The sequence below is a fragment of the Oncorhynchus clarkii genome, chromosome 17 (assembly GCF_045791955.1).
Source record: "Oncorhynchus clarkii lewisi isolate Uvic-CL-2024 chromosome 17, UVic_Ocla_1.0, whole genome shotgun sequence".
NCBI lineage: Eukaryota > Metazoa > Chordata > Actinopteri > Salmoniformes > Salmonidae > Oncorhynchus > Oncorhynchus clarkii.
Window position 1 is genome coordinate 53,058,224 of NC_092163.1, and position 18,636 is coordinate 53,076,859.

The window sequence follows — 18,636 nt, forward strand, 5'->3', positions numbered from 1 at the left end:
AATCTTTGTAACAATACCACTGTCAACCCTCTTCTGGACTCCTCTAGACTTTACTAATGGGGCGCAGAAGGCGGAGGTGAGGATCCAACCGAGGAAAGGCTGTCCGGCTCCGAAGCCAGAGTCTCCCCTTCCCAGTGGTGAGGAGGACTGTAAGGCCTTCCTGAGCACCCGCTGGTTCCCCAAGGAACCCATCGAGCGGGACCTGGCCAGCTCCCCTCCCCTCAAAGCCAGGGCCCAGCGCTTGCTCTCTTCCCTGGGCCATGTGGCCAACTGCCAATGCCCCTGCTGCTCTGAGCCCAGCCTGGGAAGGGTGACTGCTCGTTGGGCCACCACACAGGCCGACCTGGCCCTCCAGCTAAGCCCCACTGAGGTCCGAGCCAGTCGTAACCTCCACCTGGCCGCTCTGGCCCGCTGCAAGAGCATCACTGTCAAGTTGGCCGCCAAACTGACCAAGCTCTTCCCCCTCAAGACCCTCCCACCCAAACCCTGTTTGCTCCAGGATCTAGTGGCACGGGTGTACCTGCGCATTGCCATGTCGGGTCTGGAGCTAAGGATGGGGAAGGCTGCAGATACCTGGAAAGTCCTAGAGGCTGGTTTGGCGTTTGTGGCCTCCAAGCCCTCTCCGGAGCTGGGGCCCTTGAGGGCCAGGCTTCTGGGGGCCAAAGCCCAGGTCTCCTGTCTGGCCCTGGCCACCCAGAGAGACTGCCCCCCTGAGGAGCTTTTTTCTGCAGCCTGGGTCTGGAACCCTCCACCCAAAGGAGCTGTGGAGGTGGACCACAAGCCTAAAACACTACCCCCACCTCCAACCCCACTTAAGAAGTCCAAAGACCCAGTGGTCACAGCTGCTAAAGCTAAAGACACCAAGAAGACCAAAGACCACATCCCCAAGATCAAAGTGAGTTTCTCCTCCAAGGGCCAAATGTCTCTGGTCCCCAAAACACCTGTGGTGGTTAAACAATCCAGGGCCAAGTCGTCTGTGGGGGAGCTCATATCATTTGAATTCAACACAGACGTGCCCACAGTGGCATGCACCCCTGTCCAGAGGGTCAAGGCTCCCTCCTCTGCCAGGAGAGGAGCAGCCAAGGTCGCCGCTAATCTGCCCTTCCAGGTCTATGAGGAGCTGTCACCATCTCAGGATAAACCACAGCCTGTACCTGCAGCCCCCAAACGCACCAAGAAATCTCGCTTTAAGGTACAAATAGGGGACAGGCTGCAAGACCAGATTATTCGTATCTATAGTTATAATGAATGGATTGTATGCACGGATGAAAATTGGTATGGTGATGTACTTATTAGTGTAGGTGTTGGCCATAGAGGGTGCAGCCAGGTAGTAATTTTGTCTCCTGGTATAGGTGGAGTTCAGTGATGAGAGCGACACTGAATCCAACCCCAAAGTGGAGCTCAAAGAGAAACCTGTGGTCTCCAAAAAGCGCATCACCTCCACCAGGACACTCCGTGCCCCAAAAGAAGTCTCAGCCCCTGACCCCCCTACAGCGAAGGCCCCTCCTAAGAGGGGCAGGAAGAAGGACGCTGCCGCCCCCCTCTCCTACACCTCCTCTGAGGACGAGCTGGTTGCCTCTGTGTCATCCTCCTCCCAGTCTGCCCCGGCCAGGAGAGGCAGACCCAGAAGACAACAGCCTGGAACAGGGGAACACAGTGAGGCGCCAGAGAGGATGAGGACCATTGAAGAGGAGATGGATGGGCTTAATATGGACTCCAGTATCGAGGAGCTGAGGGCGTCAGACACCGAGACTGAGGAGACTGGTGCAGCCAGTAAGAGTATTTCATGTTGCTCGTATACTCCATAGACTACAACTGCCTGCCTTTGCATGCAGTGGGCATCCAAGTCAAACTCTAAGGAATGGGGACTTGTATTCTACTGTAATTCAATAACTTTTTAACCAATGGTATTTTGCTTATTCTCTGTCTACAGGCATGGTGTTGGATGGCCCAGACACAGATTTTGAGGTCCTGAGGAGAGACTTATGTGGTGATAGAGAGCGAGACTGTCTGTCTGAGCTGAGGCGTGAGGGTCACCCAGGGGGGGCCCTGCAAGCCCAGGCCCAACTCCCTCATTCTAACACTGGGCTTGGTGAGGCTGCTGGCTGCACCTTGTACAGTGACAATGAACATGGTTTTAGGGTGAATAGAAGTGCTCAGTTTGAACCTAACCCTCTTTCCCTTGTTCTACTCTCTCTGTTCTCTCCATAGACGGTCTCTCCGTGGAGGCAGTGCAGTCTTTGCTTCGCTCCGCCTGGTTGGCCCTGCAACATTTCCCCCCGCCCACCCTCTACCCCCGCCTCTGTGGCCTGCTGGCCCTGTCGCTGGGGCAAAAGGATTCTGTCACCACGGCGATGCTCCACGTCCAATCCCTGGGTGTGACCTCCCGCCATCACATGACACGGCACCTGGCCAATCGCATCAAGTAAGTCATCATACTTTCTCTTGATCAGGCTGAAAACAACCCCTAGGTTACCCCTACCATATTCACAGATCTGAAGGAACTGGATACATGTGGGTCTCAACCTATAGGACGCTAGGTGGAGAAATCAACATGTTGCTTACATCATTCTGTCCCCCCCTTTCAATCATGTGTGCTTAAAGATGAAATGATTCCTTTGCTGTGTCCCTCCTGTAGAAAGCTGAAGAAGAGTTCATCTGAGCTGGCAGATAGACTGGGTTCTCTGAGTCTAGAGGAGCCCTCGAGCCAGACTGGGAACCCTATAGAACAGAGGCTGTCTCAGCTAGAGAAAATCTTCTCCTTCCCCACAGCTGAGCCCTCTGTCTTCCCACAGCAACACTGCCAACAGTTCATCACACAACTACAAGACCTCCCCACCGGTACCACAGGCAGATTTCAATGTTTTATTGTGGCAAGAAAAAATATTGTTAATTTATTTCAGTTAAATAATATTGGTTATCAGGGTTAACTCAGTATTTTGTGATGGAAATTAAATTGTATTTTGAAAAGTGCCAATATACTCCCTATTAGGATTTTTTTCATGCTGGAAGATTAAATGTAATTGACCATAACCCTGAAGTCCACAGCCTGTGCATTAGATGGACTGCAATGGATGTATGGTGTTTTTCTAGTGGCAACAGTGATGTGGTGATACTTTGTCCCCTCTTTAGGGGTGACTGTGTGTGTGCTGTCTGTGCTGGGGGTGCACCCAGGGGAAATGGGGGACACCGTCCTGCTGTCCCGGCTGGAGAGGGACTCCGATCCCGTCACCGTCCGCATCCCCACGGCCCAGCGAGAGGTTGGATACCCGCCCACCCACCCCCCAAGCACACATATATTTCTATTATCCTTGTATTCTCTCGCACTCCATTTCTCTCTCCTCTTGCTCTCTAAACCTTTTCTAATTTTCTCAACCTGGGTTCCTACACAGTATATTTAAACGCATGCATTGTGAGTGACTTCTGTCTTCCCTGTGTATCATCAGCACCCTATGAGCTGGCTGGTGCAGGAGATGGACAGTGTTCAGAAGGAGCAGAAGGCTGTGAGCTGTGTGTCGGAGAAGGTCAAGTGGTGGGAGGGGAGGAGGGCCCTGGACACACGCATGGAGGTAAGACTGGTGGGAAGGAAAGTACATCTGGGTTTGGGTGAAAAGAGATCATGTAAAATGAGATGTTATGTTGCTGCAAGAAGCATATTCATTCCAAAACATATGTTGAAGGAATGCTTATACTGTAGGTAAGATGAAGGTGGTTATGATAAATAAAGCAAATGCAAAATTGTGTGGTATTGATTACAACATCTCTTTATGGTAATGAGAGAATTTTGGTATGTCCCTAAACATCCCTTTCTCTCGCTCTCCCTCACTTTCTCTCGCTTTCCTCAGAGGCTGCTGGAGGAGATGGAGGGGTTGCTGGGCTGCTGGCGGGGGCTCCTCCTACCCCTGACCTCTGACCCTGAGCTGTCTGTCCAGGCCAAGCACCTCCAGAAGACCCTCACTGCCTGGGGGGCACAGACCTCAGAGGAGATGTTGAAGGTGCTGCTTCCACATGCCTTCCCATGTATATCATAGATATCACATTTGTCTATAAAGCCCTTTTTACAACAGCAGTTGTCAGTGCTTTCACCATAACCAGGCCATGACTCCAAAGTGCATGCAGAGGCACATTGGCCAGGAAGTACTAAAATAACTTATTTTAACCCTGTGTGTTCCAGGCTGTGCTGTCTGCCTCTCCTCTGCTTTCCCAGTCCCAGCTGCAGTGTTTTGCCCAGGGAGTGTGTGCAGAGCAGGGGAAGCAGTGTGTGGACCTTCTGCAGACCGCTGCGGCTGTACTGGCAGAGAGGCCCGAGCCAGAAGGCCACGTGGTGCTCATCTTGGACAAGGTTGGTTTCTCTCGCACTAGTCCTGCACACAAACACTTTCTCCCCACTCTATCCAACACTCAAATCGACTCTAGTGTGCCAAGCAAGATCAACGTACAAAGCAAAACAATGCACACTCTTTGTGTAGAGGAGGATTGGGGAGAGAGTCTTGCATAATGTGAACACATTGCCTGTGAGTGTGACTATTGTGGTAAAGCCAGGTATAATGTCGGTCTTGTCCTCTCCTGCAGTACCTCCAGAAGTTGCCATGGGAGAGCATCTCCTGCCTCAGGCCTTGCTCTGTCACCCGCATGCCCTCTCTACACTCACTGCTGGGCCATTGTGCTCTAAAAGAGGTCAGACCACACACCCATTTGGCCCAAATTTATTCCACAAAGATTAGTTGTTAAAGTTGAATACTGATGTCTGCATGTCTCTCCTGGCCCTCAGTCTGACCTGGGTGGTGTCCTGAATGGAGGTGTGGACCCTAAGCAGGTGTTCTACGTGCTCAACCCTGACGCCAACCTGGGAGACACAGAGGAGCGTTTCAAACAGTCGTTCACCAGGTGAGTGCAGCACCAACGACACTGTTTGAGGGCTTTAATTGTCTTCCTCGTCTGTGTCCTTTAGAATTTGATGAATCTCTGACTCTCGCTCTGTCTGTCCTAAGTGAACAACATTGGCAGGGTGTGTGCGGTGTGGCTCCTGACCCAGATCAACTGCAAGATGCAGTAACTGCCAAAGACCTCTACATGTGAGTCTAGGAGGAAGTGAAGTGTCCTGTTACGGAGAAGAGATATTAGTTATCGTTCACCTGTATGACAGCAAAGCATACCCTACCAACATGCCTTTAGGCTTAGTTGTCAATTAATTGCCTTATTACACAAACAAATGTAGTTTAACATGAAGCTTGACTGTCTTTAGTGTGTGTTGTCCACTTGTCTTGCATTATGCTAGCTGTGAGATGCTTTGAATTGGTGTCACAAATCAACAGATCTTACTTCACTTGTTTCTGATTACTTGGGTGCTGAAGAGTCTGGCTCACATGCCTCTCACTGTCTCTGTAGTTACGTGGGTCATGGGGCGGGAGCGCGGTTCCTGGATGGGCAGAGGATCCTGAAGAAGGAGATGAGAGCTGCCTCCCTGCTCTTTGGTTGCAGCAGCGCTGCTCTGGCTGTACGAGGGGAGCTGGAGGGGACAGGAATCATCCTCAATTACCTCATGGCTGGCTGGTAAGACTGGTTGAGACACCATGCTTTCTTCATCTTTTTTTGTTGTTGAAATAAATGCAATGTTAGATGCTGTAAGGGCATTTCATGTGTTCTGTTTTACTGCCATACACTGACTAAAAGTCCTAGATTAACTTGCCTGTCTGTTTGATTTTTGCCTGTGTGATTTTGACATGTATATCATGCCTATCTGTCTCTTCTCTGGCCTGCAGCCCATTGATTCTGGGGAATCTGTGGGATGTGACGGATCGGGACATTGACCGCTTCACCAAGGCTCTGCTGGAGTCCTGGCTATCTGCAGGTCCTGGGGCTCCACTCCTGGACCACATGGCCCTGTCCCGCCAGGCCACACACCTCAAACACCTCATAGGGGCAGCACCCGTGGTCTACGGCCTCCCCATCCATCTGCGCTAGGATAAGAGGACATCTTGCCAAACACACACAAAGCCATTGATCCCCAACACATGAATTGGATATGATTTTAAACTTGGCTGTATTATCTGCTTCACAGGGCTGCTGCCTTAAATGTCAACTAATGTTGGTGATCCTTTATTTTTTTTATTTTGGATATGGTGAATCGTTTTAGATATATATTAATTAATGCATTGTGTACATGAATGTATTAAGTCATGCTTGTCAATAAAATTAAGTATTTGCCAAACAATCCCTGTGCTTTGGTTTTGAAAGGAATTGCATGTATGCTCCAGCTCAGTAGGGGGCAGTATGTCACATCTTCACCTTTGCAATGGAAAGGGCGTTTTCTCAACCTGGAAATACTTGTACTGGAAGGGTCATTTCTCACATTTTCTAACATGGCGGTGAATCTGACAGAGCTTTCTCTTCCTCAGTTGGAGGGACTAAAGACTCAACTTGAGCAGGTAACACGGCGATATTGACTCTTTCTAGTCGTAGTTGAAATGTAACCTCAAACTGGGGACATTTTCTATTAGCCCAAGTGTTTCCTTGTCCCAGCTGATTAGCTTGCTAGCTAGCCAGTCATGCCATCTGAGTTACGTTAGCGGTTCCATATGTAGCTTTTTTGTCGTGCTTAATTTACTTACCTACTGCAGTGCTTAATTTGAGCAGGATCCGGCATCTCTCCGTTTTGTACCTCACCTTTTGCAATGTAATAATTTTAATGCGATCAAAGTTAATTCGAGTACGTTATTTGTTAATTAACCTGCACCAACAAAAAAACGTAATGTGAAAAGTACAATTTCAGCTCGGGCCTAATATTCTAAGAATTGATTCGGTTTGGGCCGGCCCCGGTGTCTGGTTTGCGCAACATTGTAACCCATGTTTGAGACCAACACGTGGCTGTAACTCGTAACTAGAGTTATAAAAAAATATATATATGTGTATATATATCTGCACTGATGGACATGAGTTGCAGCCTGCAACTCATCTCTCCAGCTTTGCACTTCATTTACAGTGCAATCGGAAACCCCATAATGACAATGCGAAAAAAGTTTAGAAAAAATAGATACCTTATTTACATAAAGCATTCAGACCCTTTGCAAACTCGGGTGCATCCTATTTCCATTGATCATCCTTGAGTTGTTTCTACAACTTGGAGTCCACGTGGTATATTCAATTGATTGGACATGATTCGGAAAGGCACACCGGTCTATATAGGGTCCCACAGTTGACTGTGCATGTTAGCGCAAAAACCAAGCCATGAGGATGAAGGAATTGTCCATAGAGCTCCAACACAGGATTGTGTCACGGCACAGATCTGGGGAAGGGTACCAAAACATTTCAACATTGATGGTCCCCAAGAACACAGTGCCTCCATCATTCTTAAATGGAAGAAGTTTGGAACCACCAAGACTTCCTGGAGCTGGCCAAACTGAGCAATTGGGGGAGAAGGGCCTTAAGAACCCAATGCACACTCATCTGGTCTGATAAAACCAGGATTGAACTCTGGCCTGGATGCCAATTGTGAAATCTGGCAGAAACCTGGAACCATCCCTACGTGAAGCATGGCGGTGGCAGCATAATGCTGTGGGGATATTTTTAAGCAGCAGGGATTGGGAGACTAGTCAGGATTAAGGGAAAGATGAACAAGGGAAAGCTGAACAGAGCAAAGTACAGAGATCCTTGATGAAAACCTGCTCCAAAGCGCTCAGGAACTTAGTCTCGAGCGAAGGTTCACCTTCCAACAGAACAACGACCCTAAGCACACAGCCAAGACAACGCGGGGGTGGCTTCGGGACAAGTCTCTGAATGTCCTTGAGTGGCCCAGCCAGAGACTTGAATCCAATCATATACATGTAAGCCAAGCTTGTAGCATTATACTTGAGTCTGTAATCGCTGCCAAAGGTGCATCAACAAAGTACTGAGTAAAGGGTCTGAATACTTATGTAAATGTGTTCAGTTTTTTTCTATTTTTATACATTTGCACACATTTTTAGAAACCTGTTTTTGCTTTGTCGTTATGGGTTACTGTGTGTGTAGATGAGTGGGGGGAAAAAACGATTTAATCAATTTTCGAATAAGGCTGTAATGTAACAAAATGTGGAAAAAGTCAAGGGGCCTGAATACTTTGCGTATGCACTGTATTTTCTTATAGAATCATTCCCGCGCAAAGAGTCCTGGAGGAGCTGCAACACCCTTGATTAATTGAAATACATTTGCCAAAGTTATAGACTACTGCTGTGTTCATAAATAAAATAATTCAGAAAGCCTACTATACCCCGAAGGCCTATAATTTAGCCACAAAGGATCAATAGCTTCTTTTAAAAAATAGCCTAGTTGTGAATTGTAGCCCAATAACAAGGAATAGCCTACAGTAAGGAACATGTGGCAAATCTGTCAGTGAAAAAAAAGAATGTATACAAAACAGGCATTTCGCAGTATTTCAAATACAATCGAAGGGGAAAAGGTTGGAGAGTAAATGGCTCCTGCAGAAAAAAGAAGACCATCTATGTTGTAGGCTACCAAAATATTTGATCAACTTCCAAATATTGTTTTACAAAAGAGGGAGGCTTTTGGCACAAAGGAATCGGCCATCACCAGCAAGCAAGTGAGCTGCGCATCATTGGGCGAGTCAGTAAAACTGGAAAGCATTTTTACGACAAATTTCCTCCTTACGTCGTAGCCTACAATATGTCTCCACACACCTAGACCAAGGTTATTGATGGATTCAAGACACGGTAGTTTTTATTAATCTAATTTAGTCCGTGTCAAAGTAGCCTGCCATTTCAATTATTTGTGTGGTATTAAAAAATATTATACCAACGTCTCCAGTCATGTAAAATGACAAAGAATTGCTTGAAATGCGTTTATAAAAAGGTGAGACTTTTCCTGGACCCTAGGCTACTAAAAATGTTCCCAATGTGTGTAAATTCTGTAAGTGCCTCTACTGCTCTATGCCACTACGCAAATGCGATGATATGCATGCAATGCTTTATTATAAAGGTCCTTTTTTTTCGTGCTTTCCGGTACCTCAGAACTCCCCCAGGTCACCCCCCTCTCTCGCTCACTTTTTGTTCCGGTACCTCAGAACTCCCCCAGGTCACCCCCCTCTCTCGCTCACTTTTTGTTCCGGTACCTCAGAACTCCCCCAGGTCACCCCCCTCTCTCGCTCACTTTTTGTTCCGGTACCTCAGAAGTCCCCCAGGTCACCCCCCTCTCTCGCTCACTTTTTGTTCCGGTACCTCAGAACTCCCCCAGGTCACCCCCCTCTCTCGCTCACTTTTTGTTCCGGTACCGCAGAACTCCCCCAGGTCACCCCCCTCTCTCGCTCACTTTTTGTTCCGGTACCTCAGAACTCCCCCAGGTCACCCCCCTCTCTCGCTCACTTTTTGTTCCGGTACATCTCGATTTACAAATTAAGCACTGCCTACTAGAAAACACTAGTCTGCCTGGTCTTATGTAGTGCCTGCCACATTTTACGAGAAGTGTTCATAATGTAAATAAGTTGTCTCCATTTATTGCCAGCATGCTTGCTACTCTGGTAGCCAGTTTGCAGCACAACGCTTGCTAATAATAATAATGTTTTGGAACGCTGTCAACTAGTGTCAATCCATTAGGAAACAAACTTAGCATGAACTCAGCTTCCACATTCAGTTTATTTCAGACCAGTATTCGTATAAGCATTCCATGCAATATATTTGGGCCAGGCGTACTTAGTTCATCAATGGTCATTGATTAAATTACTGCAAAGAATGTGTCTGGTGTCTGTCTGATAAGTTTGATCATCAACTGGTTCTTCCATGTTTTGCAGGAGACGGAGTTTTTGACCTCTTCTATAGGTCAGCTCAAAGTTGTCCAGACGAAATATGTAGAAGCTAAGGACAGTTTAAGTGTCCTCAACAAAAACAATGCAGGTGAGCTGCTCAAACTACCTTGGTTTGTAATGGACTTTTTTTGTAACTTTATATGCATTCTATGCTTTTGATTTCTATGGAAGCTTTTATAGATACAAAAATCTATTAATTGAAATGATCTTTGCAGATCTCACTCCACATTAGTGTTTGAAAGTATGATACACTTAAATTGTTAACTTAGATTTTACCTTTATTTTTTCTGGTCCTCCTTTTAGGAAAAGAATTGCTGGTGCCCCTCACAAGCTCTGTATCCTTATGTTACTGATCGTCGATGCCAAAAAACAAGGGTTTCATTAGACTTTTTCATTACTCTACAAACATACCAGGAAACACATTCTCACATTCAACATACTTGATGACTAATTTGAGATGGATTGAAAGTGCATTGTTAAATACCGTTTTTAATGTAAATGGGACCACAGCACCTTCTTTGCCATTATATTGTTGCAACCTTAACCCAGTGTTTCTTAATCCTAGTCCTGGGTACCTGAATGTGGTGCATATTTTAGTTTTTTCCTTAACACTACACACCTGATTCAAATAATAATCGTATTATCAAGCCATTGGTACTGGGTCTGAGTGGAATCAGGTGTATAGTGTATAATTTGCACCCTTTGGTTCCCTAGGACCGGGTTTAAGAAACTGCACTTAACCCAATACCAAGTCCCTCTGTGGCGATGTTTTCCATTAACTGTAAAGCATAGCCACATACATAGAAAAAAAAACTTAAAGTCCCTCGTCTGTCACAAATGTTGAATAAAATTATATTTGAACTTACTCTGCCTGACTGTCCGTGGGGCTGAAATGTTTGTCAAAATAGGAAAATATTATTAAACAGACAAGACAAAAGTGCATGCATGCAAACTTACCGAAGTCTTGCAGGTGTAAACATGGTTTTGCTCATGTGCCAGGTGATGGATATTTCAATGGCAGTACCAGCACTCTAAAAAGTTGGGTAAATAATAGTTTCCTGTGAAAATTGTATACAATTTGGACCCATTGAAAGACCAACCACACAGACAACCGGTAGAGTAAGTTCAAATGTAATTTTATTCAACATTCTGGCTTGTAAAGAACTTTGACTGTACACCATGAATTGGTATCACAGTCTGACTTTTCTTAGGAAACCCAATACCAAACGACCACGTCCAGATGTTTGGGACCTCTTGGTGTAACAGTTAAGGTGTTGGCTTGACAGTCGCTGGAACCAGGTCCCGTTTGTGGCTACGCTCCGAATTCACTACATTTGTGTCAGAAGTGGGATGGTGCCTGTGAGGCCACTGGGGAGACGTGTATACATGAGGGACTTGTTATAGAGAAGCGTGGGGACATGCTCTCCCGAAGTTTGGGGGTAGTGTAGCGACCTTAACCCAACACTTAGTGACCTCGTCTAGAGGTTTCGATTTCTTGACATAGCTGTTAAGGTGTTGGCTTGACAGTTTCTGGACTAGTGTTTGAGTCTTTCGGGGGGGGCTACCCCCAGAATTCGCTATAATATCTTCAGTATGCTTTAATTTAATAGTATTGTTGTTGAAGTTTCCTGTTGTGTTTTTTAACATCACTTGCTATTAGATGTACGTCCCTGGAACACTTAATGATGTGGAACATGTCTTAGTGGATGTGGGGACAGGATACTACGTTGAAAAGGTGGGCAGAAAAGTAATTGATAATATCCTTCATTGTACAGTCGACTCATGATTTGCACTTTGGGTAAGTACTCTGTTTATAGTTTTCCAGTCCCAATTCAACTTGTTTCCATTTAATTGCTCTGTCTGGGCAAGCTTATCTTCCAACTTCTTGTACGCTGACATGTCCCAACCCTTTGCATTTATCAGGGTTGTGTTCATGAAGGCACACCATTTTCTTGTTTTTTAAATTCACGGATAGTCAGGTGCACACCAACACTTAGACATAATTTTTAAATTAAGCATTTGTGTTTAGCGAGTCCACAAGATCAGAGGCAGTAGGGATGACCAGGGATGTTATCTATGTTATCTTGAAGTGTGTGAATTGGATCCTTGTCCTGCTAAGCATTCAAAATATAAAGAGTACTTTTGAGTGTCATGGAAAATGTATGGAGTAAAAAGTAAATTATTTTCTTTAGGAATGTAGTGAAGTAAAAGTTGTCAAATAGTAAAGTACAGATGCCAAAAAAACTACTTAAGGAGTATTTTTACTTAAGTATTTAACACCACTAAGTACATTTTAATTGCATGTTAGTACAAATATTTGGAAATCAGTTTGAGCCTCATTTGAACTATCTCTGCAGAATGTCAATGACACAAAGGAGTTTTTCAAGCGCAAAATAGACTTCCTCACCAAGCAGATAGAGAAGATTCAGCCGGCTCTGCAGGAGAAATATGGCATGAAACAAGGTAACACACACAAGTTTGTATTATATTAAGTATTTGTGTTAAATGCAATAAAACCTCACTTGTATAGTTTATGTTGGTCATTCATTCCTGTCTTTGTTCTGTTTTCTAGCTGTGATTGAGGTGATGAACATTAAGATCCAACAGCTTCAGAGTCAACAGGCGTCACAGTCGGGGACCACCAAAGCCTAACCAGTTGAAGATGGGGCTTACCAGTCTGCTTTGGTTCTTCATGATTGGGGGGGTTGAGTTACTGAAAACAAATTCTGCATGAACTGTTAATGGGTTGAGTCAAGATAAAACTGGGCGAAAGACACAAATGTACTCTACAACGCGGAACCTAAATTTGTGCCGACACTGCAATGGTGAAGGGCAGCCAATGTTAATGTTGTAACAAACTCTCCTGGAAAATGTGAGTCTTTATTTTTTGATTCAGTTTATGTTAATTAGTCGGGTTGCAGAAATATAACTGAAATGTAGGTATTTATTTGTGTACCTTATGTTCTGTGTAGCAGTTTTTGATGCTTGTGTTGCTATAGTAATAGTTAATTTGAATAATAAAATAGGCTCCTCTGGTCATTGTCTCAGATTATAATTTCTGATGACATGAATGAAGTCTGCAACAAATGTTTTGAATGGAGAAAAACATTTGTGCCCTCCTATATTACACGTGTCTTTCAGATTTTGCTCAATGACTATGGTTCACTGAAACACTGCTTAATTTGCAAATCGCGAGGTTGATCAAATATTTTGGTAGCCTACAGAATAGTAACCTGTGTTTTCTCTCGATTGTATTTGAAAATTGTGAAAGGCCTGTTTTGTCTGCATGCAGATTTTCACTGACAGATTTTTTTAATCAATTATAGGCTGTCGAATGGTGTATGATATTCTGAATGATTTCATTTATTTCTGAACAGACAGCAGTAATTCTATAACGAGGAAGCAACTCAAATGAACTTTTATTATAAGTTTTACATTGCAAAAAGTTACAATTATTTTTCATGCCTCGAGAGGTACCGGATAGGGTGTGTAATTTAACAATAGGTTCTAGAACAAAACTGTCCAAAAACAGGTGCTGGGTCCAGTTCCGGCATGATCCTGCTCAAATTAAGCAGTATACACCTCAGTGGAGGTTTTGGCGTACTATGGGATTGTTATATGGTCGTTTTTTAAATGCATTTGATTATTTTTCATTTTAGGATTTGAGCAAATAGTAAAGACACGTTTCATGTTCCAGCAGTGTACTGCAAAATGGAACATGGTGCGCTTTCTGCAAGACGCACCGTTTTAGAACGTTCAGATGGAAATAGGCTATGTAGAACAAACATGCCTCTGACGTCGAATAATAACGAATCACATTCGGCTCTATTCGTGGTTTTATCTGAAACGTTTCGTAACTGAACATTGCCCTGGAAGCGGAAGTGTGCGGTCCACGTGGTGCGATGTGCTGTTTTTGAGTTCATTCATTTCTGGCATGAACAATGGAGCAATGAAAAATAATATAATTCAAGACTAGAAGTTAAAAACCTAGTCTAACCTAAATCAGGTAGCTAGTTTATTAGTCCGTGTTTTCTTGACTATCTAGTGTAACACATGTAAGTTAATACATTTATTTTATAAAATATAAAATCATTTGCATTGCAAACACTTAGCTACGCTAGCTTGAGTGAATCTGACTCAGAGTTGCCTGATGAAAAGTACAGTAAATACCAATATGATAAAGGAAAACCGATGGAACATACCCCCAAATGCCCCTGCGTGCATGGAGAAGCATTTGGACTCGGTGCAGTACAGGGCAGGTAAGCAAAGTCACAGCTAGTGAGAGTGATGCCTGCCTTGTGTGATAACGTAGGTCCAGACACTTGGCATGTAGAAAGAGCTAGCTAGATACCGCAGCACGTGGTGGTGTCGCGGGAATACTGTTGTATAAACCAGATATTAGATGGCTTATCACATACGTCTGAGTATCTATGGAGCTTGCATCATTAACAGCAACAATGACTGTGCCCCTAGCCCCAGCCTGATAGATAGGTAGCTGCTAAAACGAACTTGTCACTTCGAAGAGATGTCGCATGTGTCCTTTAGCTAGCTATTTGGCTAGCCACCTAAAGTATAATCTAACAATTGGAGCTAGCTATGCGTTGATTGTAAAATGACCTGTCAAAAGACACACCATGGCGTTAAGCAAGTTAGAATGGTAGATTCCCTAAAAAGATAAGAGCAAGCTAGTCACCTAGCTAGCTAACTTGGCTACAACTGTCAATTATGACGTCACTGGCGTCCAGGCTACAGGCCGTGTTCTGCAGGGACCAAAAAATGTTATTTTCTGGGACCCAATCATATGGCACTTTCACACAAGACCTCAGATGATTCAGCTATTGACATTTCTCTATTTTCTTCCCCTAGATGGCACCCTGTTGCTGGGGGCCTCCAGTCTGACGGGCAGATGCTGGCTTGGCTCCATCTGGGTCTACAGTGACCCCAAGCAGTCTCCCAACGAGGGCTTCTGCAAGGCTGGTGTGCAGACAGAGGCTGGGGTCACAGAGGCAAAGTGGGTTTCAGAGAGGGGCGTCCTAGTTGCATCTGACTCTGGTAAGTAGGAATGACAGTTATCGTTACTCATGCATATCATATTCGGCTGTAAATAAGGCTGTTCAACCACAGAGATAAATATCTGTTAAAGCACAATGATTAAGTTTAATTCAGGCCATATTATCACTTAGATTATTTGGTATACAACGGTGTGGGTGCAATGGGGTTTGACTGGTGTCTGGGTGTTGTAGGTGCTATTGAGCTGTGGGAGCTAGCGGAGGATGAGAGTCTGCTGGTGAATCGGTTCACTAAACTCGAACATGATCACATCGTCACCAGCGTGAGCCCTGCTGGGTCAAACCATGCCGTCAGCGGCAGTATGGACTGCCGGTCAGTGGGAGGCATTCTTTGATTGTGTTTGTGTGTGTCACGCACATCTTGTATTTTGGATATAATGACATAACAGACCCTAGGCCCTCAGTGTGACCAGCCTGGCTGTGAGTCTGTTTTAACAGCTGCAGGTTATGGAGTGTTTTGCAGCCTAGTATACATTTCCTGGTAAAGATTTCATATAATTTTGTATGCTGTGAACGGCCTATGTCTTGCTCAGTTCTTTCTCTTTTCTTCATGCTGCAGAATCAAAGTCTGGGACCTTAGTCAGGGGGAAGTGGTCAGCACGTATAACGGTAAGGAAACTCTACATCTTTATATCGCTGTATCTTGAGCTGCACAGTGACTCCACTTTTTAAAAGTGTCAGTTGCCGTGTTTCTCATGTTTTATATAGCCTGTCTAGTTAATCGTTAGTCCAAACAATTGCAGAAGGTTTTGTAAATAAAACAAGTTTCTATTGGACAAATTCAGGTACGTCCCTAGGTTCTGTTTGCTTCCGTTTTAAGAAATGTTTTGCTACAGAATCTGTATAATTCATACGTTCCTGATCTGTCTCATGTTCCACAGCTCACTCTAAGCCAGTCACTTGTGTGTCCTGCAATCCATCCAATGACTCCCTCTTCCTCTCATGTGGCCAGGTAAGAGCCAAGACTGATTGGAGGGTTGTCTGTTTGAATCACTTGTTCAGATTGGAATGATGTGTGGCTTGTATATTGTGTGCTGTGCTATACGAAAGCTAGATACAGTAGTAGGTTGTAACTTACTGTACAATGGATAACCTAGTAACAGTATGAAACTGTTAGTACACAGTCTCTCATTTCTCCATTCCCCTTCCCTCAGGATGGCCGTCTGTTGCTTTGGGACAGGAGGAAACCCACCAAACCAGCTTCTAGATTAGGTGAGTAGAACCCGTCTGAACTGCACAGCCAGCGAGGCAGCAGGGGTTTTCTGAGCCAAGATGCGTGGACTATTCAGTTGCTAGTTGATTGACACCTGTGATGTTAATCTTGGATTGTCAGTGGGTCTTGTAGTTTTTCAGTATTGGCTAAGGAGTGTCGTTTTTAAGGCTGCCTTTGATTCTGTTTATCGAAGTGTACGTCCACGAGTAAAGCAATATTATACAATTACATTTGGATATCCGCATGTCCGGTCACTGCAGTAGAAACTCACACCAACATGTCCTTGATAATCAATGAGGCTTGTTTCTATATTTCCTAAGCAACTTTTCCAGCAATCCTTATAATTTTAATAAAGCTGTGTTAGGAAAATAATTGTGTACATTTTGTAAACATCCACACCTCAAAAGTTTCCTGACTTCTGCAGCACACCAAAGTACCCATTCACTCTGTTCAAAGTACACATTCAGTGCATGTGAATAGTCTATTTTTGAAAGCATGTACATAGTCAGGTGTGGACAACCATGTTCAGTCAGTGCATGTTGCTCTGCTAGGTGCTTTCCCAGCTAACTTTGGAGATTTGATCTTGTCTCAGAGATAGAGCCCAGCTGTTGCCCTACCTCAGTGGCCTGGCATCCCCACCACAGGACCACAATTGCCTACGGTAAGGACTAGCATTACATTTACCGTAATGCATAGTGGTCCAACCACGTCATTGTTCTAAAATATCAATCTTCCAGGCTTCAATGATCAATATTTGTTGACGATTGTGTTGGGTCAGGTGACGAGCTAGGACGCGTGACTCTGAAAGACTTTCAGGGCACAGAGCCTGCCCAGACGCAGAGCACCCACAGCCGTAGGGTCTCCAGCCTAGCCTTCTCCTCACACAGGTAAGCACCAGCTCACCTCACACACATCTATAGCAGTAAGTGGTTTGTCAGACTGGGCTAACACAATGATCTCTTACCTTCCACCACAGTGCGCCCTTGCTAGCCTCCATCAGTGATGACTGCTCGGTTGCTGTGATGAACTCTGAGCTTAAGGAAACGTGAGTCTCTATCTATGGGCTTTTGTTCACAATCTCTCCCTAGCTGATCCTTTTGGCTTGTCAACTCGGTCCTATTAAATTAAAATAGTACATCATTCACCACTTAATAAGGTGCCTCTGCTCTTCCTGTCCAGGTTGAGAGACCGGAGGCACCAGGACTTTGTTCGGGGTGTCTGCTGGGCCCCTGGTGGTTCTGACACACTGACCACCGTGGGCTGGGACCACCAGGTCCTCCACCACATCACGGGACAGGATGGACCTGCCACTGGTGACTCCACGTCCCCACCGTAGACCCACCACCCAGCCTGGGTCAGGGGATAGGGGAAAGGTGGTGGTGGTGGAAGTATGGGGTTTTGTAGAGAGGGGGGGGGGGGGGGATTTGATGGGTTGGCATGAGGGTAGAAGTTGTCAATACCCACCACACTGGAATAGAGAACAGGGCAGTGTACTGATGGTTTCCCCCAATCCTAGTCTCAAAGTACCCATGTTGATGCAGGTTTTCTTTCCAACGGATTTATAAATTAATTCTGTGTTAAGGTAGAGTCGGCAATGTACCAAGTCAATCAGGATGTTTTCTAGCACCAACTAAGAGTAAAGCTAAACATTTCATCTTTTTTCGTCCTGCAGCTATCCCGTTGAGGCAGCACATGCGCATTTGTCTTGTGGCAGCAGAGTCTTGCGGTTCATCCTGTTGCTCGTAGCGATGTCATACGCCGAGTCTCAGTTCTAGGTTTATTAGCCACTTGTAGGACATTACCTGTGGTGTGCAGTTGTTTGTTCTTGGGGAAATTAACTAAATGATGGATTGGGGTAGTTATCGTGTGGATTACTTGAAGACTTGGGTTTGGGAATGCTGCCAAAGGAAATGGGAATCTTTAATCTAACGAACCCATCTGATCACGTTTATAGTCCGACCTCATGTAACCTTTGTTTACCCACCCAGGGTGCTGTATTACGTGACATGTAAGCCAGTCTGAGAAGTGTGAGCCACTGGCTCTTTGGATAACAAGATTATGTGGGTGAATTGGATTTACTAGTCAATTATACAGTGGCACATTCTGATATAACTGGTCTGGAATAACCTGGTTCAAGTTGTGACCACACAATCAATGGCATGAGCAATTTGTTTTCCAAATGAATGAAGAATTTATGTACATTTGAAAAGTCTGTAAATCTTCACTTCAGGGCTTGTTTGGACCAGTGCTTCCATTCCATATTCTCCCTTGTCCTTGGCAGTTTCTTTTGTTTAATGTTCTCATTTCTCACACATGTGTACCAGAAACAGAAAGCACTGTCCTTAACGGTTTTCTTCCACACAAAGGCGTTCCTTGGATTGTATGTACAGTACATGTCTGGTGGTGCTTTTTGGAAGTCGGAGGAGTACAACTTAACTGACATAATCAACTTTTTCCATTCAATAAAGTTTGTCTGAATACTGTATATTCGCGAGTTGATTTTACTTTTCCAAACGCATGAATCTCACCACTTTTAGTCTTCAGTAGGAAATTATTCTCAG

At 44.9% G+C, this 18,636-nt stretch overlaps 3 protein-coding genes across 3 annotated transcripts in view; all 3 read left to right on the forward strand.

Moving 5' to 3' along the window:
- The window catches only part of LOC139369818 (extra spindle pole bodies like 1, separase), a 28,991-nt gene extending 22,779 nt beyond the window's left edge, over positions 1–6,212 (forward strand). Inside the window, exons 19-32 of the mRNA XM_071109092.1 lie at positions 48–1,192; positions 1,353–1,773; positions 1,934–2,092; positions 2,212–2,425; positions 2,639–2,841; positions 3,133–3,260; positions 3,447–3,569; positions 3,846–3,995; positions 4,175–4,342; positions 4,573–4,677; positions 4,772–4,887; positions 4,992–5,075; positions 5,389–5,553; positions 5,763–6,212. Of these exons, the coding sequence (XP_070965193.1) occupies positions 48–1,192; positions 1,353–1,773; positions 1,934–2,092; positions 2,212–2,425; positions 2,639–2,841; positions 3,133–3,260; positions 3,447–3,569; positions 3,846–3,995; positions 4,175–4,342; positions 4,573–4,677; positions 4,772–4,887; positions 4,992–5,075; positions 5,389–5,553; positions 5,763–5,964 (3,383 nt within the window). The 3' untranslated portion in view covers positions 5,965–6,212. The remainder of the gene's footprint in view (positions 1–47; positions 1,193–1,352; positions 1,774–1,933; positions 2,093–2,211; positions 2,426–2,638; positions 2,842–3,132; positions 3,261–3,446; positions 3,570–3,845; positions 3,996–4,174; positions 4,343–4,572; positions 4,678–4,771; positions 4,888–4,991; positions 5,076–5,388; positions 5,554–5,762) is intronic.
- Positions 6,213–6,320: 108 nt separating this feature from the next.
- LOC139371104 (prefoldin 5) lies at positions 6,321–12,830 on the forward strand. The gene is made up of 6 exons (XM_071111177.1): positions 6,321–6,428; positions 9,779–9,881; positions 10,097–10,128; positions 11,454–11,528; positions 12,151–12,256; positions 12,366–12,830. The coding sequence occupies exons 1-6, from the start codon at positions 6,363–6,365 to the stop codon at positions 12,443–12,445; spliced, it is 462 nt and encodes a 153-aa protein (XP_070967278.1). The 5' UTR covers positions 6,321–6,362; the 3' UTR covers positions 12,446–12,830.
- An 835-nt stretch (positions 12,831–13,665) lies between these two features.
- LOC139371095 (methylosome protein WDR77-like) lies at positions 13,666–18,560 on the forward strand. The gene is made up of 10 exons (XM_071111163.1): positions 13,666–14,052; positions 14,660–14,845; positions 15,037–15,175; positions 15,422–15,471; positions 15,744–15,814; positions 16,017–16,074; positions 16,668–16,736; positions 16,854–16,962; positions 17,052–17,120; positions 17,255–18,560. The coding sequence occupies exons 1-10, from the start codon at positions 13,944–13,946 to the stop codon at positions 17,409–17,411; spliced, it is 1,017 nt and encodes a 338-aa protein (XP_070967264.1). The 5' UTR covers positions 13,666–13,943; the 3' UTR covers positions 17,412–18,560.
- Positions 18,561–18,636: the final 76 nt, after the last annotated feature.